At 39.1% G+C, this 11,469-nt stretch overlaps 2 protein-coding genes and 2 non-coding genes across 6 annotated transcripts in view; 1 reads left to right on the forward strand and 3 right to left on the reverse strand.

Annotated features, from left to right (window-relative positions):
- The window catches only part of mrpl58 (mitochondrial ribosomal protein L58), a 3,815-nt gene extending 3,002 nt beyond the window's left edge, over positions 1-813 (reverse strand). Inside the window, exons 1-3 of the mRNA XM_016528085.1 lie at positions 601-813; positions 452-479; positions 309-368 (exon numbers count right to left, since the gene is read on the reverse strand). Of these exons, the coding sequence (XP_016383571.1) occupies positions 309-368; positions 452-479; positions 601-795 (283 nt within the window). The 5' untranslated portion in view covers positions 796-813. The remainder of the gene's footprint in view (positions 1-308; positions 369-451; positions 480-600) is intronic.
- Positions 814-940: 127 nt separating this feature from the next.
- Positions 941-1,012, reverse strand: trnaq-cug (transfer RNA glutamine (anticodon CUG)). Its single transcript has one exon. It is a non-coding gene; the product is annotated as a tRNA-Gln (tRNA).
- An 835-nt stretch (positions 1,013-1,847) lies between these two features.
- trnar-ccu (transfer RNA arginine (anticodon CCU)) lies at positions 1,848-1,920 on the reverse strand. Its single transcript has one exon. It is a non-coding gene; the product is annotated as a tRNA-Arg (tRNA).
- Positions 1,921-2,124: 204 nt separating this feature from the next.
- Positions 2,125-10,612, forward strand: wdr45b (WD repeat domain 45B). Of its 3 annotated transcripts, none has more exons than XM_016527098.1 (10): positions 2,125-2,517; positions 6,292-6,366; positions 6,807-6,908; positions 7,032-7,119; positions 8,089-8,183; positions 8,289-8,479; positions 8,649-8,734; positions 8,819-8,920; positions 9,042-9,163; positions 9,598-10,612. In XM_016527098.1, the coding sequence occupies exons 1-10, from the start codon at positions 2,451-2,453 to the stop codon at positions 9,702-9,704; spliced, it is 1,035 nt and encodes a 344-aa protein (XP_016382584.1). In that variant the 5' UTR covers positions 2,125-2,450; the 3' UTR covers positions 9,705-10,612. The 3 variants fall into 3 exon arrangements, with proteins under 3 accessions (XP_016382584.1, XP_016382568.1, XP_016382577.1); XM_016527082.1 differs by lacking the exons at positions 2,125-2,517; positions 9,598-10,612 and adding exons at positions 3,558-3,957; positions 9,342-9,554; XM_016527091.1 differs by lacking the exon at positions 2,125-2,517 and adding an exon at positions 3,559-3,957.
- Positions 10,613-11,469: the final 857 nt, after the last annotated feature.

Here is an 11,469-nt window from a genome sequence, read left to right on the forward strand (position 1 = left end):
TGAAGGGGGGGGGGGCTATTGTTGTAGGGCCCTATTGTTCAAAATGTTGAAATTGAGACTTTTGGACTTATTTTTTAACTGAAATAAATGTTTTTGTAATTACACAGAGAGTAAAGTACCGAAAAAAGTACCGGTTAAAATGTGAACGGTACCCAACCCTACTTAAGATACTAGTATCTAAAAAAATAAGTACTAGTAGCATGAAAATAGATACTAGTACGGCTTAAAGATTAAATGTGAACACGGCTTGCCATATAGCAGCTGATGCAGAAAACCTCCAGCAATATCTAGTCTATAAAGCAGTTTACCCTTATTGACATGTTGACCGCCGGGTCCGCTGCTACGACTGTATGTTATCTTCAGTTTATCTAGAAGAGACGAAAGTTTCATGAGCTGAGGATTGGAGTCGGTTTATTACAGATATGCTGAATATGAATCCTGAACTTCTTACCGACCGGGATGCGCGAGAGCCGATCGTCCTGAGATAAAAAAAAATTACATTATGTTTAGGCAGTGCTATGTTGCACGTCAAGGAGAATCATGGAACATACACATATTATGTTTTTATATTATGGAGAAAATCAAAACATGATCGATCACCTGTGTAAAATGCGATGCCTGTTTAATGTGGGAATAACTATTGCCTGTTAAGCGGTTCGGTCGCGTTTTGTTACTACCGAATAGGCCTACAGTTACTAAATTACGGCATATATTCCTCGAGCATGACAGTTTATGCAGCTGTAAGAAACATAAACTTGTAACCACGGTCACCGCCATGTTGAAAATGAAGAACATGCGCGTGAAACGAAAACATCCGGGTCAGATGCGCGCTTACTTAATATGAACATTAAAAAGTGTGTGTAAAGTGCTTATTAAGACACAATGAAGTTATTGCATTGTAAATTATTTTCTTTATGCAACACGAGTAAACAATAAGGGAAGGTTCCACCGAGATTTGAACTCGGATCGCTGGATTCAGAGTCCAGAGTGCTAACCATTACACCATGGAACCACCTGTATACACTTCTGAAAATATCTTATATAAAATCAGCAGTGTCTCCTTCACACGCTCATTTCGATCAGTTGATCCGAAATACATGCAGCTTTTTAACGTATGCTGCGTTCAAGTCCTCCTGGGACGTTCGTACTTACGAGTTGACAAGTCGTAATAACGACGTCAGGTGCGTTCAAGTCACTTTGCTCGGAGCAATATGGCGATTTTACTTTTTTCCCATAAAATTCAACGATTTTTTAAACTTTACATCTACAAAATGATGAATAAAGAATGTGCGTCATTGTGTTTTTGCTTTTTTCTGTTTTTATTCAATTTATGAGGGTGATGTAAACTGAATCATTATACGTTCTTTGGTAATTATACAATAATATAATATTTTGTATATTTACATTACATTCATTTGATTAATTTCAACAAATTTACCATCAATACAGATGCTGCATATCTAGTCTTTGGATGCATCCATTGCATCCGACACGTTTTCTCACTGACACGCCCCCAACTCGGAAACTCAGGGCTTAAAGAAAATTTCGAGTTTCCCACTCGTAATAACGACTTTGTGGTGGCGTTCATGTGCGTTCAACTCGTAAATACGATCTATCCGACATGACTTGAACGCACCATAAGGCTCCTTTTGCTTTAATTACTGCCTCAATCTGGATCCAACCACGCCCCCTGGATCTTGTGTTCTGCAGTGAGGATCATCTCAAGATGTCGGATAGCAGCGGCGGCACATAATATCCGCGTTCTGATTGGTCAGATCGCCTGTCAATCAAGCTCTTTGCGAACGGTCAATTATAATTTAATTCAAAAGCAAAAAGAGAAAAGCAGTCACCCCAGATGGGACTCGAACCCACAATCCCTGGCTTAGGAGGCTAGTGCCTTATCCATTAGGCCACTGGGGCAGCGACAACAAAACACTGAAAACGTTTCACTCTTAACCAGTAATTCACGTGAGACGCTTCAAATGTGCAATTTTAGGTAGAATTTTTAATATCGCCTGCAATACCTTTTACGCCCCTGTTTGAATAAACCTTTAGCAAAACCACGTTTTTATTGCTGCACAGAAAATGCGTACTTAAAAACATCGATAAGTTAAGTCCATGTTAGTCATGTGTAGACCGCAGTAAGTTCTAGGTTTTTGCAATATCTGATTTCTAGAAATAAACAGACCACATAACGCGTGAACACTGGGATTCCTGCAGTGAGATTACTGTACGATCCACGGTCGCACGTCGCAGCCTGCGCTTAAACCGGAGAAAGGAGGAACAACAGGCGCTCTGCCAACTTTATTTCCTGGCTGGAGAGACAGTCATGATATTAAACCCCGTGTACCTAGCATTAGCCTGCCAGCTCTAGCCTTCTTAGAGGAATGCCGTCCTTTAGTTAGGCTTACAGTCTTTTCATTTAGATTAGCCAAATAACGCCAAGCACTATGAATTTATTACCATCAAATCCCCACGGTAATGGATTACTTTATGCTGGATTTAACCAGGATCACGGTAAGATTTTTACTATTAGCTAAAGCAAGCTAACATCACTCTTACCGTTACCTTTAAGAATCACAGAGGCCAGTGAACTGTTATTTATCTTAGACATCATCAAAAACGCATCCGTTTTTGGATTTAGATGTTGCAAGTCCAAACGTCTAGTTGTAAGATATATCGCACTTCATAAACAAGATTACTGTTTTGCCTAGCAAGCTAACGAACTTGAACAGCTGGTTAGCCATAAAGATGAAGTCACAGGAGTGTCCTTAATTTATTGTTTGTATTTTAATTGACCGACAGCTGTATATATGCACATAAACTGCAATGTTCTTAAAAGGGACCACATTTCAACATATTATCAAATAAACATTGACAGCTGATGTAAGCTAGCCAGGCTAATGCTAGCGCTAGCTCTACAACTGCTATAGTGTGACTTTCAGGGGATGAATCTGGGCATTTGGATTTCAATGAACTTGATTAACACTGTATTACAATGTAATTTAAGTTTATTTAAATCCGATTCCTTGTGATAACGCGCTGACTTAGTAACTATGCCATAATATGGGCTCGCCTAACTGTATTTTAAAAGCAGCATTTACTGACGCATAGCCCATGAAAATGAAGAAGGTAACGGGTTTCAACTAAGTATTAAATCAGGTTACTCTCTGGCACAGAGTCATTTACACCGAGTCATAGCCGGATGTCATGAAGACCCATCAATAAGTGAATAACAGTGCTGCTCTTTTGTCATCACAACAGAGTACTGACATGCAGTATCCTGAAGCTCTCTCTCTCTCTCTAAATCAGGTTTCTGGCACAGAGTCATTTACACCGAGTCATAGCCGGATGTCATGAAGACCCATCAATAAGTGAATAACAGTGCTGCTCTTTTGTCATCACAACAGAGTACTGACATGCAGTATCCTGAAGCTCTCTCTCTCTCTCAATACAGCTCTTTACTTTTACGCCCCTGTTTGAATAAACCTTTAGCAAAACCACGTTTTTATTGCTGCACAGAAAATGCGTACTTAAAAACATCGATAAGTTAAGTCCATGTTAGTCATGTGTAGACCGCAGTAAGTTCTAGGTTTTTGCAATATCTGATTTCTAGAAATAAACAGACCACATAACGCGTGAACACTGGGATTCCTGCAGTGAGATTACTGTACGATCCACGGTCGCACGTCGCAGCCTGCGCTTAAACCGGAGAAAGGAGGAACAACAGGCGCTCTGCCAACTTTATTTCCTGGCTGGAGAGACAGTCATGATATTAAACCCCGTGTACCTAGCATTAGCCTGCCAGCTCTAGCCTTCTTAGAGGAATGCCGTCCTTTAGTTAGGCTTACAGTCTTTTCATTTAGATTAGCCAAATAACGCCAAGCACTATGAATTTATTACCATCAAATCCCCACGGTAATGGATTACTTTATGCTGGATTTAACCAGGATCACGGTAAGATTTTTACTATTAGCTAAAGCAAGCTAACATCACTCTTACCGTTACCTTTAAGAATCACAGAGGCCAGTGAACTGTTATTTATCTTAGACATCATCAAAAACGCATCCGTTTTTGGATTTAGATGTTGCAAGTCCAAACGTCTAGTTGTAAGATATATCGCACTTCATAAACAAGATTACTGTTTTGCCTAGCAAGCTAACGAACTTGAACAGCTGGTTAGCCATAAAGATGAAGTCACAGGAGTGTCCTTAATTTATTGTTTGTATTTTAATTGACCGACAGCTGTATATATGCACATAAACTGCAATGTTCTTAAAAGGGACCACATTTCAACATATTATCAAATAAACATTGACAGCTGATGTAAGCTAGCCAGGCTAATGCTAGCGCTAGCTCTACAACTGCTATAGTGTGACTTTCAGGGGATGAATCTGGGCATTTGGATTTCAATGAACTTGATTAACACTGTATTACAATGTAATTTAAGTTTATTTAAATCCGATTCCTTGTGATAACGCGCTGACTTAGTAACTATGCCATAATATGGGCTCGCCTAACTGTATTTTAAAAGCAGCATTTACTGACGCATAGCCCATGAAAATGAAGAAGGTAACGGGTTTCAACTAAGTATTAAATCAGGTTACTCTCTGGCACAGAGTCATTTACACCGAGTCATAGCCGGATGTCATGAAGACCCATCAATAAGTGAATAACAGTGCTGCTCTTTTGTCATCACAACAGAGTACTGACATGCAGTATCCTGTGAAGCTCTCTCTCTCTCTCAATACAGCTCTGGAAATTTTAAGAGACCACTGCAAAATTATCAGTTTCTCTGGTTTTACTATTTATAGGTATGCATTTGAGTAAAATGAACATTTTGTTGTTGTTTTATTCTGTTAAGCACTGCCAAAATTTCTCCCAAATTACAAATAAACATATTGTCATTTCATTTGGAGCATTTATTATTTGCAGGAAATGACAACTGGTCAAAATAACAAAAAAGATAGTGTTTTCACACCTCACAAAGCAAAGAAAACAAGTTGCTCTCCACCAGTCTGTCACATTACTGTTGGTTGACTTTATGCCACTCCTGGCACAATAATTCAAGCAGCTCAGCTGTATGGTGGCTTGACCATCCATCTTCCTCTTGTTCACATTCCAGAGTTTTTCAATGGGGTTCAGGTCTGGAGAATGGTCCACCATCCACACCTCGATTGACCTGGTTGTGTGTCCTGGAGCATTGTCCTCTGAGTTGGGGAACATTGTCAGAGCAGAAGGAAGCAAGTTTTCTTCCAGGACATCCTTGCACTCATGTGCCCTTCACAAAAATGAATGTGCCTGATTCCAGCCTTGCTGAAGCACCCCCAGATCATCTCCGATCCTCCAACAAATTTCACAGTGGATGGCTTGTAGACGCCTCCAGGTCTCTGTCTAACCATTAGACGACCAGGTGTTGGGCAAAGCTGAAAATTGGACTCATCAGAGAAGATGACCTTACTCCAGTCCTCTAGTCTACGATCCAGTCCTTATGGTCTTTTGCAAACCTTGGACTTGCTCTTCTTTGCTTCTCATTGATGAAGGGCTTTTTATCTAGCTTTGCACGAATTCAGCCCTGCCCCAGGAGACGTGTTTTAAACCATCTTCACTGTGAACTTCACCCCAGCTGCCGTTTGCCATTCCTTTTGTAGGCTACTTGATGTCATCCTGCGGTTGTTGAGTGACATTCAAATGAGTTGGAGGTCATTCTGGTCATGTTTTTGACATTTTAAAAATAGAAGCAACCTGAAGCCTGGCATTGTCGATGGTTACTATTTGATTCCAGTTACTTTTGAGGCACTACTAGCACTGTTTTTGCCATCCAACTGGCCCTGTTGCAAAATGATAGTGATGGCCACAGTAGTGTTTTTAATATTTTTCCTCGTTTAATAAGATTTGGTTTAGGTGATCCCCTGACCAGTACTTCATTAAGCAGAATTAGGTGTACCTGTGTTGGGATTCAACAGACACTGGAATGGAATGTCTGCCATATGTATAGATGCTGATTTAAGAAAGAAATGTCTGGTGGTCTCTTATTTTTTTCCAGAGCTGTATATGTGCCTGAATACATTTGCTGTACATCCTTGGGAGCAAATCACTAGTTGCTTTCCAAGCAGATGCTCGTAAATTGTTGTCATAAGCACATGTAGACATACAGGATTGTGGTTCTGATTCTGACACCTTCATGTGTCTGTTTAGTCCATCTCTAGAATGGTCCTCTTAAAGGTGAAACTGTAGAGTTGCAGGAAATCCCAGTATTTCCCTTAAAATGTCTTTTTTTCCCCCCATCAGGATGTTTTGCGTGTGGAATGGAAAATGGATTCAGGGTGTATAACACAGATCCTCTCAAAGAAAAGGAAAAACAAGGTGAGAATGTTTGACATGTTAAATGCTGCAGATATTCAGTAAACACACACTGACAGATGTTTGGATAAGACATTTATAGCAGGGGTTAACGAATATTAAAACAATAGCAATAAGCAAAATTTTGCTTGTGATTTTTAAAACTTGCCTTATTAATGCAAATGCACACAACAGATGAAGACATCTGTTTGTCTTTTGTCACGCAGAAGTTTAGTATAAATGCATGATAACTCAGAAATAATTTTTCCAGAGCTGTTACAGACAGACGACACATACACCTAGTCCACGACTGTCATTGTCACCATCTCTTTTCGAAACATAAGGATAAACATTTAACAACAGTTATTCATTCACCATTCACAGTTTATGGGATCTTTGTCAGCGACAGTATCCCTGCTTTATTGTGGTAGCTGTTGACTCTCATTAATTCTCTTTGCTCTCAGAGTTTCTTGAAGGCGGAGTTGGTCACGTGGAGATGCTTTTTCGATGCAATTATCTTGCGCTTGTGGGAGGCGGAAAAAAACCAAAGTACCCTCCTAATAAAGGTATATTTCTGTTTCAGATGGCAGTTGTTGCCATAAAGCCATCATTCGCCTTTTTTAATGCGTGTTCTACTGGATTTTGCATTAATTATTTCTGCAAGTAAATCTTTCCTGCCTTTGTGTTAGTGATGATTTGGGATGACCTGAAGAAAAAGACTGTGATAGAGATTGAGTTTTCCACAGAGGTCAAAGCTGTTAAGCTTCGCCGTGACAGGTATTGATCTCATATGTTCTTGTAGTTGTATTCTTCATTAAAATTCTTTGGTATAAAATTTCTTTGACTCTGTACATGTCTGACAACTGATTGAGGATCATTATAGGGAAATTATTTTCATGCATTGATATTGAAAAGCTGGAATCATTTTGTCTTTAAAGTTGCAAGAGAACATTCAAAGTTACAATATCACAAATGCAGAAATGACTCTTTGACATTGACTGACAAATATTGTAGTCCGTAGACTACCAGTAATATACTAGTAAAATTTCATGGTACTGCACCAATTTCAATGCAGTAACAAAAACTCTTGGAACATATTTATATAATAGAATAAGTAAAAATACGTCAAATGAGTAAACATCGTGTTTAAAAAGTGGCAAGTTGGTAATAAAATTAATAACAAAAACACTTTACAATTAATAGGACAGAGTTATTTTAGGATCTAAATGTAGATGCTTATTAAAGCTACTCAAGCAGACGTTATCACTATGGTGGATTTTACTGTCAGTTTCATGACTTTTATTCAAGTTGTGAATGTATTACTGACAAAAAGCGAGCTGCCTTTATAATCACTGAAGATATCAGTCACTTCATGCTGAGTTCTGCACTCTCACAATCAATGTAGATGACCACACTGCATTATGAATCTTATTTAAATCATATCTACTCTTTGTTGGTTAAAATGAGACTATTGGTGTACATGCAGCACTCACACTAAAAGAAAACTAACAAGTGGAGTCTGACTAACTTAAACACCTCTGATCGGCCGTTGCATCAGACATGTCTATGATTGTGCAATGCTTCAAAAACACATTAAAATGAGAAACCACGGACCGTACGAAAGCAGCCCTCCATCAGAGTTGGAACCTTCTGATAACGCTGGTCCTTAGTTTGTGGATTTATTAGGAAAACAATAAAGATTAGATTTAAGTTCCTTATAAACGTCTGGTTTGTTTTGTGTTTCAGAATTGTGGTGGTCCTGGACTCCATGATTAAAGTGTTCACATTTACTCATAATCCTCATCAGCTGCATGTCTTTGAAACATGCTATAACCCTAAAGGTAAGTTGTGTTCTAGCAATTCATCCGTGGTCTTATACTAAACCACAAGCATTAATACCTGTTCATCTTTACAGGACACATATAAAACTCTGATTGTCTTTGCAGGTTTGTGTGTCTTGTGCCCAAACAGCAACAATTCATTGCTAGCGTTTCCAGCCACTCACTCCGGACACGTTCAGATCGTAGATCTGGCCAATACAGAGAAACCGCCTGTGGATATTCCTGCACATGAAGGAGCTCTGTGCTGCATCGCTCTCAACCTTCAGGGCACACGGATAGCCACAGCATCTGAAAAAGTCAGTTCAGTGCCACTGTTGATTTTGGCATCATTTCGGTCTTCATTTGTTTTATGTGTGTGACATGCAGAGCAAATCGATATGATTTGATCATGTCACTAGATTCACATGGATTGTTCCAGCACTGCATGTCAGCGATTGGCTAATGGAGAAAATGTCTTCTCTCTAGGGGACCCTGATCAGAATATTCGACACCTCAGCAGGTCATCTTATTCAGGAGCTGAGAAGAGGATCGCAAACTGCCAATATATACTGGTAATCCACAGCATGCGTGCTATCCTATTGTAATACTGTAAAGGGGAATATGTGTGTATTTATAACAGTGTATTTCTATTTCAGCATCAATTTCAACCAAGATGCCTCTCTTATCTGCGTATCGAGTGACCATGGCACAGTCCACATATTTGCTGCAGAGGATCCCAAAAGGAACAAGCAGTCCAGGTTTGTGTTAGAGCACACTAAAGGTTTTAGTGGAAATCGTCAACTTTTTATTATCTGGCATTCATGCTGCGTATTTTATTGCAAACGTTGTTTACAGTCCTCAAACCCTCTTTTGCCACAGCTTGGCATCGGCCAGTTTTCTCCCCAAGTATTTCAGCTCCAAATGGAGTTTCTCCAAGTTCCAGGTCCCATCCGGTTCGCCCTGCGTCTGTGCCTTTGGAACAGAACCCAATGCTGTTCTAGGTAGAGTGAAGCGTATTAAATGCACACTTTAAACATGAGCTCATATTTAAAAAAATACTGTATTCATAGGCCTGTAACATGCATGTGCTGTGAATAATCAGTCATTTACTGATATGACTCGCAGAACTGTTCATTCTCAGCTTTTTAGTGACTAACTTTTCCTCCAACCCTCCTCCAGCTATTTGTTCTGATGGCAGCTACTACAAGTTTCTGTTTAACCAAAAAGGGGAGTGTTCAAGGGATGTTTACGCTCAGTTTCTGGAAATGACTGACGAGAAGATCTGAGCATAGACACTACTTCACTTTACCAGATTGTTTCTTTCTTGAGGATGTCAAAGGACTCGAGTGGCATTCGCAACGCAGACTTTTTGGAGATGACCGTGACACAGACATATGGAGTTTAGTGACTAACTTTTCCTCCAACCCTCCTCCAGCTATTTGTTCTGATGGCAGCTACTACAAGTTTCTGTTCAACCAAAAAGGGGAGTGTTCAAGGGATGTTTACGCTCAGTTTCTGGAAATGACTGACGAGAAGATCTGAGCATAGACACTACTTCACTTTACCAGATTGTTTCTTTCTTGAGGATGTCAAAGGACTCGAGTGGCATTCGCAACGCAGACTTTTTGGAGATGACCGTGACACAGACATATGGAGGAGAGACCAAAAGAAACTCTAAATACTCTCTTTGTTCAAACATGAGAGACCTTTCTTTGAACACACCGAGAGATGACTGAAAAACTGTGACCGCAGAAAACACATTCTGTGGCGTGACGAGAGGGAAACCTTTTTTTTTTTTTGAAAGGACAACATTTTTTAAATTGTCTTCCATTGGATTTTTTAAGCTTTGGATGTCCTTGGCTAGGTAGCGAGAGCAAAATCTCTTTGTCCACTAACAAAACCTAATCTAATGTAGGAAGCGCCTCTGTAACTAAGAGCAGAGGGGGGTGTAAACATGTACATCATTCACACTATGTATTTGCAAACTATTTGTTGGTGTTAGATATCGTTTTTCTTGCTGTATGAACGCAGGATACCGGATTAAAATGATGTAACTACATAGTATTTAGACAAGTATAACAAAACAGCTATTTTATGGAGTAAATGTGTGCTCCTCATTTCACGTATTTGTTGGCTTTAAGAAAATCAAATTACTATAATCAGTGCTCTGTAAAAGTTTTACCATACTATCACACAAGTTACGTGACTGATAGACACAACATATTAGGCCGTGGGGAGGAATGAAGAATCGCATCATCATATTTAGTCTATATTTACACTCTAAATGGGTTAAAATAAAATGATCAACTCTAAAATCCTGTTTTCTTCACAAGGTAATTGAGAATAACTACATTGCTACTTTACAAGAGGTTAATTGTAAGGTGAATTGCATACCATTTAAACCTGGTTGCAGATGAATGCATTAAACCGCATCTTTTTGTTTATTAGCTGTAGATTTAGCACTTTATGTAGTATTGCAGTAGCCACTGACGCCCTGATGTTTCTCTTTTAAAGACTAATGCACTCAAATTCTAGAAAAGTGCCCAGTCAGTCTCGTCACCTGAAGAACATAGTGTTTTTATGTTTTTGTCTTAATTCTTATAACCGTTCTTTGAAATGTATCTATAAGCTATTTTGTTACTCATTTGATGCTTTTGTCATTGATAACGTGCAAGTGATGCGCATAATTCATGAAGATGATGTAAGATGATGGCCACAGAGTTCAGTATCATATGACAAATTAAAGATGATTGTAAAATCAAGCATGGCAATTCTTTCATAATGATAAGAGCAATTTAGGCCTCTAATGATGGGACAGATGGCTGTGTGTTAGAGAGGATTCTATTGGTGGAAAGGTGTGTGGAAGTAATTTTAGTATTAATTTATGTGCTTTTTTCCAGTGTGTGTGTGTATTATCGTCGTGTAACGTGATAAACATGGCAAAGTTTACAAAGTAGATTCTGCTTTTAAGTTGATTTGTTGTTCACAAGTGTATGGTATAAAGAAAATCTTGAAATGATCCGAAGATTTTGCATTTTATATGATTCATCTCTAATCTGCAATGCAGCATACTAACATTACGAAAGCACCTTTAATACAGAGTAGTAGACTGTAACGGTGTAATGGAGCAGTTTCCAAGCTGGGCTCCTATAAGCGTAACGTTAATTACGAAACACGATTATTGCCAAGAAAACCGAAGTCCTGTGGAGATGAGTGGATTATTATATCGCCATAAAATCTACGACCACCATTGTAGTCTAAGTGTGTTATTCTGTGTGTAGGATGCCATGAACCGACAGCATCACTA

This window comes from Sinocyclocheilus rhinocerous, unplaced genomic scaffold (genome assembly GCF_001515625.1).
Source record: "Sinocyclocheilus rhinocerous isolate Xijiao unplaced genomic scaffold, SAMN03320098_v1.1 scaffold792, whole genome shotgun sequence".
Lineage (NCBI taxonomy): Eukaryota > Metazoa > Chordata > Actinopteri > Cypriniformes > Cyprinidae > Sinocyclocheilus > Sinocyclocheilus rhinocerous.